At 46.4% G+C, this 20,653-nt stretch overlaps 2 protein-coding genes and 1 long non-coding RNA gene across 11 annotated transcripts in view; 1 reads left to right on the top strand and 2 right to left on the bottom strand.

Moving 5' to 3' along the window:
• Positions 1–8: 8 nt before the first annotated feature.
• MTMR11 (myotubularin related protein 11) lies at positions 9–7,270 on the bottom strand. The gene is given in 18 exon segments (XM_014865432.3): positions 9–193; positions 195–329; positions 658–951; positions 1,376–1,558; positions 1,820–1,993; positions 2,293–2,459; positions 2,989–3,059; positions 3,281–3,347; positions 3,826–3,950; positions 4,036–4,124; positions 4,284–4,371; positions 4,615–4,750; positions 4,874–4,952; positions 5,453–5,595; positions 5,762–5,822; positions 6,056–6,177; positions 6,622–6,712; positions 7,064–7,270. Coding segments are annotated over 18 exon segments (2,142 nt in total). The 5' UTR covers positions 7,130–7,270; the 3' UTR covers positions 9–142.
• On the top strand, positions 7,241–18,062 carry LOC139041992 (uncharacterized). Its single transcript, XR_011498145.1, has 3 exons — positions 7,241–7,443; positions 17,506–17,794; positions 17,931–18,062. It is a non-coding gene; the product is annotated as an uncharacterized lncRNA (long non-coding RNA).
• Positions 9,836–20,653, bottom strand: part of OTUD7B (OTU deubiquitinase 7B) — a 55,011-nt gene continuing 44,193 nt past the window's right edge. For 8 of the 9 annotated variants that reach the window (XM_070497382.1, XM_070497384.1, XM_070497380.1 and 5 more), the window contains 6 exons: positions 19,819–19,931; positions 18,028–18,155; positions 17,569–17,718; positions 16,861–16,975; positions 15,699–15,783; positions 10,682–14,678 (listed from right to left, as the gene is read on the bottom strand). In XM_070497382.1, coding sequence (XP_070353483.1) covers positions 13,470–14,678; positions 15,699–15,783; positions 16,861–16,975; positions 17,569–17,718; positions 18,028–18,155; positions 19,819–19,931 — 1,800 coding nt within the window. In that variant the 3' untranslated portion in view covers positions 10,682–13,469. Of the gene's footprint in view, positions 14,679–15,698; positions 15,784–16,860; positions 16,976–17,568; positions 17,719–18,027; positions 18,156–19,818; positions 19,932–20,653 lie in introns of all 9 variants that reach the window. The other variant, XM_014865430.3, reaches the window with a different exon arrangement.

A 20,653-nucleotide genomic window follows, 5' to 3' on the forward strand; every position in this document is an offset into this window, starting at 1 on the left:
GGACAAGAGTTGGAGAAGGTTAGCACCACACATCTGCAATGAAAGCTCAAGTCTGTGAGCTTGTTAAGGGCTGGAGTGTGAAAGCTGAGGCAGCATGACTAGATAAGAAAAACTGAAAGATTAGAGGGAACCCTCCATCATCTCAGATGCCCTCTGCCCTGCCCATGAGGAAGCCAGCAGTTTCAACAGGATTGGGAGAGAATGGTGTTTGGATCTCTTTTCTTGGAGTGATCCTCAGGAGATATTCTTGGTGTCCATTTCCTTAATAGCTCCTGAAGATGGGATAGCTCATCCTGGAGGCCAGAGACTGTGGGAGCTGAGAGGCCCATCTGGGGAGGGGTGAAGAGAGGCAGAGAGGAATATTATTGCAGCTCTAGCTCTCTGCTTCTAAGATCTGCCCACTGCTTCTGGTGTCTTTAATTCTCTCTTCCCCTCCAGTTATGCCCTAGGTTCCGCTTGATTTAAGTCTCCAGCAGTTTCCCACGTTCCCAAATGTATCCACTTTGATCCCAGCAGGAACAGTACTTCACTTCCCAGTCCCTACAGCCCTTGCGTTTCCAGCTCCTAGAAACATCGAAACATCTGGTTTCTGCTAGCACATCTGGTTCAGCAGTCAGGCCCCTTCTCCCACTCCCAATCCCTGTCTCCCCTGCTCACCTGGACCTCAGGCCTTCCCCTCAGGTAGCAGCGTCTCCAGAGCCTGATCTGGGGTCCGAGATATCCAGGCAGCAACAGCCCTGGTGGTAAAGGGCAAGCTCCCCAATGTGAAGGGAGCCCCCACTCCTGATCAGCCAGACTTTCTGAGGAGATGGCAGGTCGAGGGAGCCAACGAGAAGAGACTGCAAGCAGGGAGGGACTGTCCCGCCAAGGGCAGAGCTGATGCAGGGGGGTCAGGGCCCCTCTAGAGAAGAGCCACACAGAACTGGGGGGTCCAGGAACCATGAAGCTTGGCTAAAGGAGAAAGGGAAAGCAACCTAGAAACCAGATGACCCCAGTTTCCCCAAACTGAGTCAGGAAGGAATGCCCAGTTCACACTGCACTAGTGATGGAACTACAAGCCTCTCCCTGAGAATTCTTTGTCTACTCTCCTCATTAGGCTTCAAACTAGACCTCAGGACTGATTAAAATTGATTTTAGGGAAACATGTAAAATGTATGCATAAGAGAGGAAATGAGGAGGATAAAAAGGATGCCTTCTGTGCTATTCCAGGATTTCTGTCTTCCTCAGGACAGCCAGGGACTATAAGTAACAGCTACAGAAGAGGAGTTGGGTAGCTTTCCCTGGGGAACTCAGACACTGTCTTTCCACTTCACCCCATCTAGTAGGATGAGCCTGTGAGAAAGTCAAGGGAATTTAGGAAGTTTAGACACCTCACCTGCTGTCTAGGGAGCCAGGAACCTGGGCAGTGTTCTGGGTCATAGCCAGGATTATGGAATTGTAGTATCTGTTCATTGCTGTAGCGTAAATCCCAGTCCCAGACAGACAGCTTTTGGTTAACAGAATTCCCAGCTGAGGGCTGGGAGTACCCCGGGGTATAGACTTGTGTATAGGAGTTGAGCTGGACAGAGGAAACAAGAAAAAGGATGGTTAAACAGAAAAAGCATAATCCTTTTCCCAAGTCTATGGAGAAATCATGAAACTCTCATCTCTTACTATAAGAATCATGTAGGGTGAAAGTCCAGTCCTCAGAGTGAGCACCAACCTCCCCCTTTCCCACCCACAGACCTTACTTTTCATAAATCAAGACTGAACTTTAGAGAGTACTTCTCAATGGGGCAAAAAAAAAAAAAAAGACAAGTCAAAAATGGAAATCACTGACCTGTCCACTCTGCTTTCCACGCTCCCAGGGAGTGTCTCTCAAGAATGTAAGGGTGTCAGGAACCCTGACACTGTCTTGAAGAGCAAGAAGGAAAAACTCAGAGAATTCAAACTCAGCTGGAAACTGCTGGAGGAGCTGCCAGACGCAATCAAGGAAAAGGAGAAACACTGGGGCCTGAGAAGAGGGACATTAAGAGGTTGGAAGGGATTCTGGGACTCGGCGTGGGGGGATGACAAAATGACAGGGGATGAGAGACACAGGGAACAGGAGCAACTAAGGAAGTCAGGGAATGGAAATCTGAATTGACTAGTAGAGGGTTGTGGTCCCTCACTCATCTGGGTCTCTCTTGAAGCTCAGCCCAACCTTAGGACCCTTCTGACTGGATTCACCTCCAACAGATTATCCTGTATAATTTCCTCATCCCCTTACTTCTTTAGTAATACCCTTCCAATACCCTCCTAAAACATTCTCACCTCTTCACTGGCCCCAGTTCCCCCAAGTCGGGTCAGGAAAGGATGTCCAGCTGCCACCCACTCTCGCTGCACTAGTGATTGGAAGCCAAGCAGTGTTCGGGCTTCAGGGGCTGAAAGCAGCTGGACGAGTGAAGAGAGGAGGCCATTGAAATCACGATCACCGCGCTCTGGGTGATAAAGAGGGAGAAGGGACAAAGAAGGAGGGACCAAGAAACTAGGGCAGAAGAGAATGAGAAAAGGAAACATAGCAAGAAGAGAGAGGCACAGAGGGGAAAAGTTTTGGGTAGTTAGGATCAAGGGGGCACATAGAAGTAAAGAAAAAACAAAGACCTTAAATGATTCACTCATAGACGCCACTTGGATAGAAATACCCAACTTCACATGTAGGAGGCAGAATCATAAATATCAAATCAGCTTCCACATAGTCCTTCCCACCCCAATCCCAATCCCCATCCGCTGATGGAAGGATGGGAACAGAGAGCTGAGAACCATACTGTTAGGGACCACAGGCTTAGCGGGGGGCAGAGGTAGCACTAAAGGATGAGTTAGAGCTCATGGGTAGTTCCTAGTAACAGGAGAGGGTGCTAGCACTAGAAGGGAACAAGGAAGCCTTATAGTTCTCCCTCCTGAACAGAACCAGTCAGGTAGGTAAAGGAAAAAGGCAAGGAATGGAGGGGGTTGACTCAAGACACTCACCTTGAAGTACTACAGAGCGAACCCTGGATGTCACTAGGACTGAAATGTCACTGGCCTTTCGAAGACAAGACCTGGAGGGGCAGGTGAGGAAGAGGAGGGAAGAATGATAAGCCTGAAGGAAGGGAGTGTTGTGTCATGGGATGAAATAGAGGCAGCTCCTTCTAACAAGCAGCAAATAACAGTATTCTTGGGAAACCAAGGAGAAGAGTTAATGGAAGGCCATTTAGGAGTCCAAGTTAACAGAAGGTTGGGGAGGGTCGAATTATAAATCAGTCAGACAAAGAGGGAGTACCTGACATAATCCAACCATCGTGTTCCTTCCAGGGCTGAGAGCCATTTATCCTCAGCTACAGATGAATCTGATAAAGAGTAGAGATGTTAGAAGGGCAAAGAGATCGGGGAACACAGGGTTCACATTCAGAATCCATAGCCTGAAAGGTTAAGAGTAAGTTGGGTAGTGATTGCCTAGGGTTAGGGATAGGAATGAGAAGTAACTATAAATGGCCATGAAGTTTCTAAAATTGTGATGGTTTTACAACAATACAACATAAATATAATAAAATTCATTGAATTCAGTGACTTTTAAGATGGGTGAAGGGTGAATTTTTACATAAATTATATCGCAATAAAGCTGTTGAATTTTTACATAAATTATATCGCAATAAAGATGTTGGGATTGGGAAGACAGGAAGATAGTGAGTTTGTTGGAGATAGGAGTTGAGTAGAAAACTAAGGATTATCGGGCTGAAGGGATATCAACTACAGCAGGCAAAAGGTAAACTAGGTTAGGGTCCGCAGGTCTAAGGGTAGGGGTAAGCAGTCAGAGGTTATTCTTACCAGGTAGGCAGAGGTCCCTCAGCCTCAAGTGAGCAAGTTGGACATCTGCAAGACTAGGCAGCTCATCCATTGTGTCAACCAGGACAACATCTGAATGCCCAGCCTGGAGCATCAACTCCACTGTTCTGGAGGGGAGGGAGTCAGAAAGTAAGGGAAGGAGTCTGCCCTGAACATCTAACCCTTGATTGTTCTCATCAAACCTCCCCTCACCTGATGTCCTCCTTGTTAGGGTCACTGGCTGTATAGAAGCCACCACAGCGGAGAAGATCACTGCCCCCAGGGTGATGCCAGGACAGGCGCTTCAAATGAGTGAGAGGAGGATCATTATGGGAGAAACTCCTGGCCCCACACTATCCTTGCCCCCACACTGAGCTCACAGGGATTCCCTCCCTCCACACTGACCCCTGACCTCCCATGACCCTCTAATCCCCAACCATTACCCTGACCCTCACACTGACCGGTCCACGGCCCTGATGGAAGTGGCCAAATGCTCTCCTGATCTCATTATCCAGAGTTCGGTTAGGGACCCAGAAGTAACGGGGGAGGCTGTGAAATTGAGAGTTATGTTACAGCTTGGCTCAGTGACCTCGTTATAATGCAAAGCTGTTATTACAAGAAAGCTGCTTAGGTAAGGATCGTTCCAAGGGATTGCAGGTTTAGAGATCTAGGAGGCAAGGGGCATAGCTTTGTGGATGTCCTAGGAGACTGGAGTTTGTGGGAAGTCCTAACTTTAGAGGATCAGAAAACTGGAAGGATTGAGATGGCAGCAGGAGTGGACTGGGAGATCACCTGGTGGCTACGTCGAACCTCTCATTGACGGTGCTGACCCTCCAGCCCTTGGCCCCCTGCTTTTTCCGCTCAGTCTCCCAGTCTTCTAATATCTCCAAGAGGGGAATAGGTGGTTTTCTGGAGCTAGACCTCTGGCCTAGGGCAGGAGTGAGGCACAGAGGAGGAGGAACCAGAGACAGCTTCTCAGTTCTTTGTCTTCAGCCAGCCTCTGCTTTTTCAGACTCTTTACTTTTCCTTACCCTAAAGCACCCCCACTCACCAGCCTTGCTCAGGGTTATCCCTGCATACTGTTGGGCTTGCCTGCTCTGAGCTCTGGCTTGGACAATGGCCATGGTCACCTGTGGAGGAAAGGGCATCCCATCCTTTTGTCTCAGACTACAGAATTGAAAAGAAGGAAATGGGGCTCACGTGTTGCACCACTGCTTTTGCCACAATAGAGAAGAATAAGGAAGATAGTCCCTAACAAAGGGAGCTTCCAAAGGTCATGAGGATTGGGGTCAGGAGAACACAGCTAGAACCACAGAATCACAAAGTATTAATTCCGAGAGGAATCTTAGCAATAATTTCAACCAACCCTCCCCCACCCCCACCCCCATTTTTCAAAGGAAGACACTTGCCCATAGTCACACTTCTGATAATTGGCAGACCCGAACTAGAATTCAGGCCCCTTATTCTCATATTACTATCATTTATCCCAGCCTTTTAGCCTCTCCTTCAGGAGAGAAGCAGAGAGAATGATGAGAGGGATCCTGGGAGATAGGGGAGTACTGAGAATTGCCAGGGAAGGGATCACAAGGCTCTAAGGGAAGGAGGGGTCCTCGAGTTGGGGACCTCTTACCTGAAAGGCCTGAGGCTCTAGTCCTCCAGCCTCAAAACCAACTCTGAGCAGCCGGAAGTCTCGGCCGTGAATCAGAATCTCCTCAGGAATAAATTTAAGCAGGGACCCTGGACGGAGGAGCTGGATTCGGGACAGGCCACTTACTGAAGTCAAGAGTTAGAGAGCAGCATAGCCATGGATTAGGGTCCCTCTAGGAGGAACTCTTCCAGCCCATCCTAGTCCATCCCTGGCTGTCCTCTGAGAATAGAAGGAGGATGAGGAGGGGTTCCAACACCCCCAGTGAGTCCTTCACCCAACCCCCAAACTTACCAGCCTCTACTCGCCCAACGTTGACCAGGGCAAAATCATATTCACTGCTCAGGGGAGTCTCCTAGAGGAAGCACATGACTGATGCTAAAGACATCTGAGATCTCTCTCATTGTCCTGCCTTGGCAGCCCCTTCCCTCCCTACAGATAGTCCCCATTGACTATCCCTGATACATTCAAAAGACAGCCCTTAGACATAGTTCTCACTATCTTACTTCCTGTAATGTTTGTCTAATCCTTCTAGACTCCCCTACCCATTTCATGCTAGCGTCCTTTCCCTTGCGCTAACCATCTCACCTGACTCCGCTGCCATCCACAGGGCTGGAAGGTGACCCTCAAGTTGGTGCAGATCAGGGTTCCAGGCAATTCAGGTTCCAGCCCCTTCCTCATCCCTGGGGCCCATGCTAGGATCTGTTCCCCTACAGGGGAAAAAGGGAAGCCAGGTTATGACTAGTCCCAGTGTTGTCCACACTTGCATACACCCACTTCTCAGAGACAGGAGGATCTAAGGAGGGAAGATTAAGATCCTCCCTTAACCCCACTAGAATGAAAGCTTAGGAGGAGAGAATTTGTATTCTTTTGCTCTAGAGCCTAGAACAGTGCCTGGCACATAGTAGGCACTCAAATGTTTATTGAATAAGTAAATGAGAAAAGGGATAACAGGGTCAGGAAAACAGAGGGACCATCAAGGTCCAAGCTCCGAGACAGTTCTGCGCACAGAAGACAGCAAGCCTCAGGCAGAAGCACTTTGAGCCGGAAAAGGAACACAGAGGTATCTTTGGCAAGGGTATGAAACAAGGTTTGAGTAGGGTGAAATTTGGAGGAGTCTTTGGAGAGCAGAAGGATTGGAAGGGCATTATTACCTGGGAGGCATCCAGAGGACATGCAACTGCCAAGCTGACGACTCCTGCGCTCCGGCATCCGACTCCCCTGAACAGACTTTGGTCCGGAGAGCTGTGAAGGGTATAGGGTTAATCCCCAGGCCTCTCCACCTCTGGGGTCTAGGATTACCTCAGCAGCCACCTTTGGAGGCTTCAGACTCTCGGGGGAAACTGAGATCAGTGGCTGTGGGGAGCTCAGGATGGGGGTTGGCAGAGAGTAAAGGGAGGGGCTGGTTAATGGATAATGAGACAATGAACTTGAGACTGAAAAAGACAGACCAAGCTCCATCAACCGAAGTTGATAGGAGAGGCCCTTCTTCTCCCCTAGATCCTTTTCTTCCCTCTTTTATCTCCACATCATCCCCATTCACACCCTCTTGCAGACTGCCCCTCTCCCCCCCAAGCCCAAGTTTCCTCTCCTTACCCCCATCTCTGGCTCCTCCTTCTGGGGGGCGATGTTGAAACTCTGGCCCCGGCCCCCCCACCACATTTCTCTGGCTCCATCCGGGGACGGAGCAGTTAAGAGTAGGAAACCTCGAGGATGCTCAACTCCTTGGGGAGAGGCTGAATCTTGTAGTTGAGAGGAGGCAAGTCAGGGCGAGGGGGAGGGCCCAAAGGAAAGGAGTGTTTGAGGTGCACGGAGCACGATTTGGGGTCTTTTGAAAGGTGTGTCCAGCCCAGCCAGAGGAGGCTCCTCGGAAACTTCAGTTGACTCTGGAGAGGGCGGGAGAGATGCCCAGCCCCTTAAAGGAGAATACACACAATTTTGGAAAAGTGAAGAGGAAGTGGAGGAGCCTGAGAAAGGTGAGGACAAAATGGGGAACTGGGAAAAAAGTACCCAGCTTCCCTTCACCCCAATCCCAGATCCTATTCTCTTCCTGTTCATGAGCATTGGAGACTGTCTGAGGGGAACAGTAATACTGAGTATTAAACTGGAATAATTTGGGCCACTTCTCTGGATTCGCTCAGTGATGGCTTCCCTGGGAAGCTCGGTTTTCTTCTCTCTTCTTAAAGGGGGTGGGGGAGGGAATAGAGGGGGTGGGTGGAATGCAAAAGTAGTTCAGGCCTATTTACTGCCTCCCTGGTGGACCTAACAAAAGTGGTTGAGAAGCAGCAAATGGAAATTAGACCTCAGTGAATTTTTTGCCTGGTGAGGCACAAGAATTGGAGAGGGGGGCAAGTTAAGGTGTTTTTGTGTATCCTTCTCCAGGGATCATGAGACATACCTCATGTATAGGGTGCAGTGGAAAAGTAGGGAGAGAAACTGAAATATATTTATGTGCAAGTTCTTGGGGTGGGGATGGGCGGGCCAAGGTAAAGATCTTACCACTTAATCCATCAAACACACACACACACACACACACAAACCCATCCCAACCAACTGGTTCACTCCCTCCAAACCCAGACACCAAATCTCCAAATTAATGATTCATGTTCAGGACTTGGAAAGCTGAGGGCTGGAAACCTCTGTTCAGTTCAACAACCGCATCCCCCACCCTCCCTCCTGCAACTCAACAAGCGAAGATGGTGGGGAAGGCACAGAAAGGAAGTAAAGGAACTGTGGCTGATGGTGACTGGGGGTAGGAATTCGAAAATCTACTTTTAGATATGAAAAAGACAGGAAATCAAATACAAAGTAAGAGTTATTGAGCTGCTGTTTTATTGATTTTGAGTCTGTACAGAGGCAGCAATCCTTAGGTGGGGGCCTCAGTTTTGCACAGTGACATTCAACTCTCTCCTCCCCTCAGCGTACACACCCTTCCGGCCTCAGCTTTACTGGTTCCCTGTCTTGGCTGCAACTGTGGAAATAGTGAAGATGTTGTGAGACAGGAAGTTGATCTGGAACAAAGAGACATACACCTGCTAGGAAGGTGGCCCTGAAGCCTGATTCTAGAAGTCCTAAAAGCTACCAAGCACCCCGACTCCCACCTACATTACACGGGCCTCATTCCCTTGGGGGAAGACAATACGTCCCGAGGTCTGTTGCAATGGGAAGAGGTGTGTACCACAATTTTAAAATCTCATTATCCACTTTTCTTCTCCTCACCCTCCTTCATTTAAGAGCCTCATTCTATTCTTTAATACTTTGAGATGTAGGAGCAGCAGAGGAATAAAGAGAAAAAACATCAAGGGAATGGGGGAAAAGTCAGGGACAGAAAAAAAAATGGGTGACTTGGATCAGCATCCAACCAGGAATGCAAAGGGGGCAGCAGCTGAGGGTTAAGTAACAGGAGAACCACTCTCACCACCCCACACACATCCAGTGGAGGGTTAGTGGATGAAAGGAAGGGTAGAGAGACAAGGGGCTGTATCAGACTTTTCCATTTTCAGAATCCTGGTCTGGTTGCAGGTTTGTGTGAGGAGAGAAGGCTGCCGGGAGGGGCAGCTGGAGGAGGGAGGTGGAGCTGAGTGAGTCACCAGATGAGTCACAGATCCAGTTATAAGCACAGAAAGAGGCCAAGGTCCTCCCCACCCCCAATCCTCTCAGCGCTACTGTCAGCCAGCTTCCCTTCCTTTTTCTACCACCCCTTTACCCACATGGCCAGTGAAGGGAGGTGGCATGGAGAAAGTCTACATGGGGACATCATAATAAATATTTCGTTAATCAGTTTAAGTACGGGGGGCAAAACACCCTGTGATTTGTAGACTGGGTATCCACAAAGTGAGAGAGACCGAGTGTCTGTATGACTCATTGAATCTGCAGTTGCAGGGCCTGGAGGGAAAAGGAAATTAGAAAAATCTGGGGTACAGGTGATTCCAGGCCAGGCAGGGGCTTCTAATTCTGTCTTCCCACCTGTGGCTGTGTGTCTGGGACACTGACTCCTTGGAGAAAGAAGAGGACAGAGTCTAGAGGGCTTCATCTCTGAAGCCCCTTTATGGGGAAAGAAAAAACGTGACTGGAACTTTGGATATGTGGCTGTTTAGAAAGGACTAAAAAGAATGGCAAAAGCTAGGTTCTCAGAAGTCCTTCAGAACCAGCTCCATTCTTTCCAGCTCAGTATCACATCCCAAATATACAATACAAAGTCATTGCTAATTTTGTTTGTTTTATTGGTCTGTGAGCTTTAGTTTCCCTTGAAGAACTTGAGCCAACAGGAAAGGGAGGGCACTTCCCTCCAGGCCCTGTGCAGCACTGAGTTTAACACTATCCCCATGCCATAAAGAGACTGAATCTTAAAAAAAAAAAAAAAACCTGTTTGATATAATCTTTTTATTTTGTTGATAGAATCCAGTAAGAGGGAAAAACTTTTGGTTAAATCTTATAACTCTCAATAAAACCAGCATAGATGAAGGGAGGAATTTGGAGGCCTATCCTACAGTATACCTGCTCCATCAGGGCTGGGGTGGAGAATGTAGGGTGGAGGGGTAGCACTGTCTTAAAGGGGAAAAATAAGAATCCTGAAAATCTCCCCTCTCCAATAATAACCTCAGTAAGTATCCCCATGCCCTGGATTAAAGGAACTAAGTGCACTTATTTAAGCCTTGAGAGATCATATCACCCCTCATCTAGGGTTACAGGGTCTGCCTCCCCCTTCACCCACAGACCCCTCCTTAACCAAGGCATTTTTGCTCATTTTGACTGCATGCCATGTACCCTCCTCCTCCCTTCTCCCCAACACAGTAATTGCATGGGCTTGCCTCTTCTAACCCCTCATCTTCCCAAAATACCACAAACCAACCCGAGTCTGTTTTCATTTCCCAGGGATTATCCCTTCACCCCTCTTCCTACACAACTCCTTCAAACAATAAAGCAACACAAACTTTACTCATCCCCATAGAAAAACACCCATTGACTTAGGGGCCCTCACCCTTAGAATGGAGAGGTTTTTTAATACCTCAATAAATAGTTACCTTCTCAAATTTTAAAAAAATGTTAATTTATTTCTTAATAAAAAGCTACAGGGCCTAAATAAAGCCCTATTTTACCATACTCACTCACCCCTAGGCCACCTTCCAGAATTTCCACCTTTTTTATTTGAAAAGAGGTCAAAAGGAACTGGGATTAGTTAATTTATAAATCAAAACAAAAACAAACATGACACAAGGTTTCTGTTTTTGTTCATTTGTCCTCAGTTTTTAAAAACAAAAGTATTAACTAGAATCTAGTAACAGATCAAATCCAAACACAGCAGTCCAGCAGAGAATCAAAACTTTCCTGGTTTTATACTCGGAAAACCCCTGGTCTGTTTCCATTCCTATTGGTCCAGGCAGAATCCTATGATGTCGATTCGATGGATGCCAAAGGGAAAGACGGGCGAACTGTGCACATTCAAGGAGCGAGCTTGAGCCACCCACTGTTTGGGTGCCTGTTAGGGATGGAAGTTCACGAGGTGGAGGTCTCGCCAGCGTTGTTCTAACCCCAGAAACAGGGTGAGGTGAGCAAGGCACTCACACTTGGGACACAAAAGTTAAGCGGTGCCCCCAAACTCAATAACCAAGATACTATTTTAATGCACTATTTTTGAAAACCAAAATCCACAAAGTATCAAAGCTTTAAAGACAGGATTCAATCCCACACTTGCTCCATTCAGCCTTACTTCCCTCACCCTAATCCCAGTCCTGTTGGATGCTGTCTTTAAGATTTTGATATTTTGTTCATCATTAGATTTTTTGCATTGATTTTTTTAAATACCACATTAAAACAGTATTTATCTTGATTATTGAGTTTTTTGGTACTCTCTCAAGTTTTGTACCTGAGGGGAGTGCTCTTCTCATACTAGTCCCAGTCCAGAAATACATACATTTCCTCCTTTGACCTCATTGCTTCCTTGAAACCAGTTTATTTTCAGATAAAAGCTTAAGAATTAATAGCCACAGGAAATGATTAGATTAACAGACTATCAGATTTGGAAAATAAGTGACTTTTAAGTTTGTTGAGGAGAAAAGAACCTTTCTAAACTCTGAGCAGTTCCAATAAGAGGATAATCTTGGCTGGCTTTATTACCACGGGGAATATGGGATGACAACTTTCCTGACTGGGCAGAAGCAAATACGAGGCCCCCAGCACACACACCCAGCCCATGTCTGCCTTAGATCAAATGTGGGGATTACATTCCACGGGATGGGTTATGAGTACATATCTCAAAAGAGAAATCCAAATACAGAAAAATAGCCCCAAGTAACACTCTGGACACTTAAGTACACTTATTCCCCTTCTTCATATGCACCCAGGAGTGTATACAATTGCATAGTTGATTTTTTTCCCAGAAAAAAAAAAAAAGAAAGAAAAAGGAAAATTGGCCCAGGATAGGTCCTCCGGTTTAAAGCTCTTAGAAATGGTGCTGGCCAGAGCGTAGGCTGTCCAGACTTGTGCTTTGTGCAAAATGCAAAGGAGCTTCCCCTACTGTGTCCACAGGCCCACTCCCACCCCCTGGGGGAAAGGGTTGAGTCAGGGAAAGGGGAAAACCTAGACAGATTAACTCATTGGGAGTAATCTGTGATCTGTGGTTATAGTTCACTAAAATATATTTCTCTAACTACCTTTTTATAAATTGCCCCAACCCCTACCCCATGTTTCAACATCAGTCCTATTATCAAAAATATCTCTTCTTACAAATTTTTTTTATTATTTTAATAAACTAACCACAGATTAAGGTCAGCTATGGCTTAACAAAAGAAGCCGGGATGTTAAATTCATTCTCCAAAAGTAGAGAGGAAGGAGAAAGAATCATTTAAATAGGAAAAAAGAAATCATTTTTTAAAATGCTTTTGCTCGCTGGGGTCTTTTTGTTTGTTTCTTTTCCGTTAAAAAAAAAAAAAAACAAAAAAAACCAGTCAAATAATTTGCTTTCTACAGAAATGCAGCAGCAGAAGACGGTAGTGCTCTCTTTAGGTTTTTGGTTTTGTTTGAAACAGTCTGGCCAAAGGTCTGTCCTCCTCCCACCCCTCCCAAGTGGCACCTGAACCCCAATGTGTGGTTATTGCTAAATAGTTAAAAACGATCACCCCTGTGCGAACCCACCTGGAGAAAATCCAACACACACCGCTGATCTTCTCATCACTCTCTTCCCTTCCCCAGAGGCAACTTTTTTTTCATAAAGTTAAAGTCAAAAAAAATCACAACCTTCTTCACTTAGCTGAGCTCAGACCTCAAAAAGGATAAGGGCAAGATAGGGGGCAATCGGCAATCTCCTCTTGAACTAGAACAGATGACAGACAGCTGTTTCAAGAAAATACAACTTAAGAGGAAAAAGATTCCCCTCTTAAGTTCCTCCCTTTCTCATCTCAAACCGATTTAAACTACCCCCTCCTAATAAGCACCCATGAGCACACATTACTGCCTTGCTTTCCAGGAAGAATTTATCCAACCTCAATTTCTAAATTCAAATCAACAGCAAATTTGTCTATTTTTGCAGTTTCTCTCCACACTGCTGACTCCAACCACCATGTGCTTTTTTCCAACCTAAAAGAACTTTGGTCTGCTTTTTCTTTTATTGACTGATTACTTCCTTTGTCCGTTCCTCCTCCAGACTTCTGCCCACCTCCCCGCCCCCACACACCAAACCTTCCCCTACTACTTTCCCTTAGGTCCTGGGATGGACCCAAGGGGTTATGAGACAGAATCACCATCTTTCCCCCCTTGTACCTCCTCAGTCCCATCAAGTCAAGATCGGCAAAGGACTAGTACAGCCCACGAGGCACTGTCCAGCCCTGACCTGCTCTTGCCAGCCTGGCGGCTCTCCAGCACACACACACTTAAAAGTTTCTAGCCAGGCTCCCATAAACATTACTGCATTTGCCCCATCAACATGGGGGCTGGGTCTTGATGAGCCAATTAGTTGAGCTTAACTTTCTTTGTTTAGTCCCCTTGCCCTCCAAGGTTCCCTCATTCAGAACCTGTGCACCAGCAACTCCCCACCGGGTTCACGTTCCCTCCTCCTCAGTTCTTCCCTGTAACAGCAGGAACAGAAGTTGTTTGTCTCAGGGTGTCCATAGAAGCTGCAGTTCGGCTGTTTGCATTTGGTCTGGGTTGGGGGAAGCCCCCGGGGACCTCCAGCCCATCCATCTGGCTCAGGGGGCTCTCTGTAGCCGTTGCGATAGGAATCAGCCACGCGGAAAGCAGCTGGTAGCAATGCACCCCTGTGAACTCCATCCTTAGAGTGACTGCCTGGCTCCAGAGAAGGGACGCTGTCCTGATGGGGGTAGGGTCGCCCAGGAGGGCATTGTCTGGGGAAGGTGGCATATGGTGGTAGGCCCCCCCCACATGGACCCCCTGCCAACTGCCTCCGCGGTTCCTGGCAGTGGACTCCACCCCCAGAAGGCCGAGGGATAGTAAAGCCCCCAGAGCAGCCAGGAGAGAACGCCATTGCCTTGGACTCTGCCTGGGGGGCAGTCAGCAGCTCCTCCCCGCCATCTGGCTCTGGCTTTTTGGCTGGAGGAGGCCCACTCCCTACCCCTCCATTCATGATCTTCCTCTCTGCCTCCTTCTGCTTCTGCTCTGCCAGGAATCTCTCCTCAGCATCAGAAAGGTAGCGCTGGATCATCTCCTCCTGATATTGGTGACGGTGACCCATCTTCAGGGTTCCAACAAAAATAAACTTCCCCTCCCCTTGCATCGCAATCCTCATAATGCTCAGGCTTTGCATCACCTCCTGGCTATACTTGCTCCCTCCATTACCAGCAGACTCAGATGTGGGCTTCTCAGATACAGGCCCGTCCCCAGCTGCCTCCTCTTTGCCACCCTTCCAGCTCTTCAGCGAGTTTTTCTTCTTCTTCTCCAGTGTCTCTGTGCCACTGCTTACCCCCGACCCCGTTCCCATCCCTGCAGTCTTAGAACCCTTGCTGTGCATCAGGCCTCCCATGTTCTTCTTGAGCTTGCTGCCCAAGGTTTTGCCAAAGCTGCCCAATTTGTTAGCCACGGAATCTGCTCTCTTCTTGTCCTTCTCCCGATCTCGTTTTGACTTCTCTTTCCGCTTGCTGCCCTCATTGCTGGTAGAACTGCTGCCAACTGACTCCTTGTCTGATTCCCCAGACTCAGGAGTAGACCGGGGCTCATCTCCAGCTGAGGCTGTGGGGGACTCAGGCTGGGCCAGGGGAGCCTGAAAGAGACAAGAACAGTGTTGACAGTTACTCCATTGGCCTGGGTTAAGGGAAGCCCCCAGGGACGTCTAGGCCATCCATCTGGCTCCCAGGGTTCCCTGCAGCCATTGCTATAGGAATTAGCCATGTGGAAGAGGGATGGTAACACGCCTGTAAACTTCCTCCTTGGAGTGACTGCCAAGTTCCAGAGAAAGGCGGCTGTCATGATGGGGGAAGGGTCACCCAGGAAGGCATTGTCCTTCCCCGGCCCCAGTCGGCTCTCCCATGGGCCAGGGAAAGATGTATCTAATATCTAACTTTTATCTCATCCCCTGCAATTTGACTCCCTTCTGTAGTAAGAAGATATCAAAATGAAGCCTGACTGTTCTTCCAGAGCAATAAGCAACTATATAATACATGGCTTCTGGGTGAGGAGGGAGAATATTCTATACACACTGGAATGTCCTTTATTATAAATTTCTCTATGCCAAATTCTGCCCAAAATTAACCTCAAGGAAGTCTTGACTAACCACAACCAACGAAGTCTAACCATTCTATATCCCCTCAACTTATAGACATTCAGCCCTGGAGTCCATCCATGTGCCCTGGCACCTGTGTTCCTGATCTATGGATAATAATGATGTCCTCAGAACCTCCTGGATCAGGAGTTGTTTAAGCTACTCTGTCTCATCTGGTGCCTGATACAGAGGTCTATGTATAGAGGGCTTGGGAAAAAGTAATGACAATCTCAAGTTCACCAAAAAGTCCAGAAAACTTTTCTTGAAGAATGTGTTTTAGAACACAGAAATCAGAAATCAGAGCTTGGTTGGAGAGGAGATGTGGAAAATAGAGGGCACTGACAGGCAGAAAGGCAGGAAAACGTGTCTTTTGGAACTTATCTGATATTTTCCCATTATTCCTAACCTTGAACCATAAGCCACCACTCAGAAGAGATTCAGAAGGAGACTACCACCACATGCCCTTGTTCTCCCTGTCACTGAAAATGAGGAAGTACACGGTGGGGTGGGAGAAGTCCTCACCTGTGCATCAGAGGACACCGGGATCCACTTCACATTCATGTAGCCATGAAGCAAATGCAACTTGACCTCTAGGGACAGGATTACACTGTGAAAAGGAGAAAAAAAGAATTAAAAACATACAACGACCTTTAAAAAGCAAAACAGTATGATCCAACTGAGAGGTAGGATGGGTGAGGACTACATGGCTTGGGACTCAGACAGAGTTGGGTTTGAATTACAGCTCTCCCAAATACTAAAGCTTTGTGACCTTCAGCAAGTCACTTCAACCGCTAAGACTCAGCTGGGGTTGATAATGGGGATACATAATAATATCACTCCTGTGGGGTTGTTGTGAAGATTAAAATAGTATTTGGAAAGGGCCCAGCACAGTGTCTGGAAAATAGGAAATACCTACTAAACACAGCCATTATTCTTGTTGCTGTTGTAAATACTATTTAAAAGGAGCTTTTGATAATTAGGTGAGAACTTTTTTAAAAGCCATAAACTCTTGGTTTTTAAATCATCCCTTTCAGTTGGATCCCAGTTTCAGGAGCCCACGGAAGGAAGCACTGGGTAAGAGGTAAGGGAGGAGCTTTTACATTCACAGACCCTTCACAGGACGCTGTACACAGAGGCAGGGAGCCTCTGGGCTCCAGCTTCTGGGAGGAGGGGTGTGTGTTGGGAGAGAATGTATTTTTCTTGCTATTTAAATTCCAGAAAGGCAAAAACCCAGAGCAAACTATTTTGGTCAACTATTTAAAACCCGTCTCACTTGAGCTGCAGAGGTGTGATTTGATTATCTTGATTTTCTGATCACTGTTTTGGGATTCTGGGACATATCAGTGAGAGAACACTCTTCATGAACTGATTGGTGGTTACCAGGGGAAAGGGGGGCTGGGGGGTGGGCACAAAGGGTGAAGTGGTGCACCTACAACATGACTAACAATAATGTACAACTGAAATTTCACAAGGTTGTAAACTATCATAATCTTAATAAAAAGCAAAAAAAAAAAAAGAACACTCTTCATATTATAAAGAAAGAACAAGTCCATCTTCCCAAAGACACTAAAGCTAGGGCATGACAGTCTTGCTTCAGAGCTGAGGAAAAGTCCCTGGGAGACAGAGGCCATATGTGGAAGAGATTGCAGCTACAAAGCAGATGGAAAGGCTAGGTCTGCCTCACCTGGCCAGTCGGACATTGTCACTGTCATCTTTGCCCCATTCCCAGCCCTTTCCAGGGTCCACAGCAAAGTGCAAGGGCAGCAGCTTATGCTCTGAATCTGTAAGTGGGATCACAGCTGAAGAGGAAAAAAACATGTCATCAAAGAGTCTCCTTGAGGAGAGAGGAAAGCAACTGAACACAGGCTGACTTCACTAAAAAGGAGGCTGAATCATACCACAGATCTTTAACTGTAGCCACTTCTCAATTCTTACATGTGAATTACCCTAGCATTAAAAACTAACGGACTGGTTTTCCCTTAATATCCAGCACTCAATTTAGGCCACTAATCTCCACGACTCCTCACCAGTCAGTCAACTAACACTCATAATGTTCTTGCCAGTGAATGTGGATTCAGGGAATTCAAAATCATTAAGACACAGCAAGGGGTCATTTGGAAGGTTATGACCTTAATACATAAACTCTTTACTCCAGAACAGGGAGCAGGGAATACAGGCTACTGTGTTTTTCCCCAAAACCTGTTTTTTTTTTTAATCCTTAATTTTAAAACTCTGGTATATCTTATAGTTTAGTAAAACAGTATCAATATGTGCTGTCTGGGCTTGCACCTCACTTAATTCTTTCCTCTTACATTCTCTCTCATTTCAGTTTTTCCAAGTGAAAATAAAGCAGACCAAAAGACACCAGAGACACAGACATTGCATTCAGTACCTTGGTCCTTGGCATTCTCCTTCTGCTCCATGGACACAAGTGCAGAAAAGTGGGCCTGATCATAGGCAAGCACCAGAGGGGAGCGGTGACACTGGCTGGCTGGGACCTCCAAGGGCAGATAGATTCCCCCAAAGGGAATAGGGGCGAATGCTGCAAGAAACCGTGAAGATTATTACCAAGGCGATGTTCTTGCCTAGTGGGCAATCCCTCCACTCTACTCTGCCAAGTGAGTCTTCCCTTTCATTCCAACCCCTGTTTAATAGTACTTTCCTAAGAAGCCTCATCAATTAACCCCAACTGCTTTACTCTGAATCTCTAGAGAATTTTGCATTTTTCTAATTTATACCTTGTTTTCTTCCAAGGGTCTATATGTTCCCTTCCCTGCCCTCCTCCCAGTGCTTAGCCTAAGGCTCTGCAAATAGGGGGTGCTCAGGATGGAGTAAGGATTAACTGACTCACCTTCCCCGCCGGAGTCCCTCAGCATGGTGTCTGCCACGACGACTATGGGCCTCCTAAGCACATGGGCAAGGACAAAGACGTGGAATTCTTCTAGGCTCTCATACACAGGCTCCTCTGAACTCTCCACCCTTGAGTTGCAAGAGGGGAGAGAGTAGAAGGGATTCAGTGGAAGGGAAAGGGAAGGAAACAAAACAAGAGACCTCTAAAGACCAGTTCTGCAAAGAGGAAAAAGAGACTATCCTTCTCTGGTTTTCTAATCTTAAGGCTGCCACGGACATAGCTGATTATTTTATGCTACCATGGCTGTTTCTACTTCCATTTCACAGATGGGAAATCTGAGAAAGCAGATCTGAAGGCTCTAGGGTTAAAGTAGCGTGAAGAATCTGGAGGTAATCCCTCTCTTCGTACCCATCTTGCTCAGCAGCCTTTCCCAATTCTCTTTATCCAGTAGCTCAATACGCAACTGTGGAGCCTCATCCTGCTTACTTTACCCACCACGACCACTCACATATCACACACATCATGTCCTACAATAAAAAATTCCTCTTCCTATGTTCCCTCACCATCTACCTAGTGACCTAATCAGAAATCTGTGAAATACTTATTGTTCTTTATCTCTGATCTTCAATTAATCATCTGGCTTGACCAATTCCATCTCTTAAGTGTCTCTTCTATCTATCTCCTCTGGCCCATCTACAATCTACCAGTCTTGCTCACACCCATTGCCCTGTTTCCTGGGTTACTACAAGTGCCTCTAGTCTCTCTCCCCTCCACTTCATCATCCACTCTGCAGTCAGCAGGTTCAAATATGCGAATTTGCTCCCATCACTCAGATACTCACAGTTCAGTGGCTTCCCGCCCCCTAACACAATGTTATTCAACATCGAATACCTGCTACAAATGCAGATTTCTGGGCCTTACCTGAGTCCAACTCAACTGGACTTCCTTAGGGTGGAGGTCCAGAAATCTGAATTTTAAACAATTGCCTCAGATTATTCTTATGCGCAATAAAGTTTGGATAGGTTATAATTTTTAACTTTTTATTACAGAAAATTTCAAAATTTTAAACATACTGAAAACTGGAAAGAATATTATACTAAACTCTCATGTATCCACCACCCAGCCTGAACAATTATAAACACATGGTCAATCTCGTTGCACCTAGACCTCAACCTACTTCCCTAGCAGCCCCCACCCTACCTCACCAGATTATTTTGAGGCAAATCCTGGACATCATATCATTTCATCCAAAAATATTTCAGTTTCTATCTCTAAAAAATAAAGGTCTCCTTTTAAAAACCACCACAATACCATTAATATCACACTTAAAAAAGTTAACAATAACCAAACATGTAGACATTGTTCACATTTCCCCAACTGTCTTATAAATGTCCATTCCAACGTCTTTTAACTGTCTTTAAACTTAGGTTCTCTCTCGCTTTTTATTTTCCTTGCAATTTATTTATTGAGGAAACTGGATCATTTGTCCTGCTGTTTCCCAAAGTCTGGATAGTATACAATTTTACTTGCTTAGCATGGTTCAAGAGAAAGCTTATCATGGCACACAAAAATCTGGGTTGCCCAGCCTCATCTATCTATCATTCTGCACCACGTCCTCTATATTCCAGCAACACTGACCTGTAGGTCCTAGAACATACCATCCTGTTACACCCTTCTGTGCCCTTACCATGGTTCCTCTCTTTCCTTCTAACATCCTTTTAGCACAGAGCTCTTTGGACACTGAGGACTCAGTGAAGATTATTTCCTGCTCCCCCACTTAGCCATACTTACCCACCACAATTGGCTCCATTGGTACCTAGATGCATGCGAGGTTCACTTGAGGCAAGCTTGATCAGCTCATTCCATTCCTTCTGCCATTCATCCTCTGTGTATACCAGCCCTGACTGTGTGAAAGACAGGCAGGGATATCAAGCAATTAGAGGCTAGGTTCAAGAGGCAATAGCCATTCCAACTCACTCACATTATCCTGCTCTCCATTCTCCTAGCACTTATCTTACAATTTGTACTACAAGTCACATTTCTTCTTTTTATAGTCAAGATTCATGGAAGAATAGTCTATAATCTCTCTCACACTTCTTTTTCATCCATTTGCCAACCCACTGCAATCTAGCTTGTTTCTGCCCTCCAGCCTACCCCCCTCATCCCCTACATATCACTTTACCTAACTGACTTTGGCAAAGGAAAATGACCTTCTAATTGCCAAATTCAGTGGATTCTTTGGTTCTCATCTTTCTTACCCTTCATTTGGCATTTGATCTTCTCTTTAAACTTTCTTCTCCTTTAACTTATACAATGCTACTTTCTCCTACCTCTCTGAACTCTGTCTACTCCAGAAATATTGGTGTTATGTCAATGACTTTAGCTTTGGTTCCTTTCTTCCACTCCCATAAACTCATCTACTGCCATGTATATGCTCAGGAATCTAAAATCTCCCTCTCCAGCCCAGACTTCCTCTTAATTTCTGTCTGCACATCCAGCTGTTTATTGAAGATGGCCACTTGCCCATGACTACCTCAAACTCTATACAGTCAAAACTGAACTCCTATCTCTTCCAAAACCCACTCTTCTTCCTATATTCTTACCTTAGGGAATAGCACTATCATCC

The sequence above is a fragment of the Equus asinus genome, chromosome 25, assembly GCF_041296235.1.
Source record: "Equus asinus isolate D_3611 breed Donkey chromosome 25, EquAss-T2T_v2, whole genome shotgun sequence".
In the NCBI taxonomy this organism is placed as follows: domain Eukaryota; kingdom Metazoa; phylum Chordata; class Mammalia; order Perissodactyla; family Equidae; genus Equus; species Equus asinus.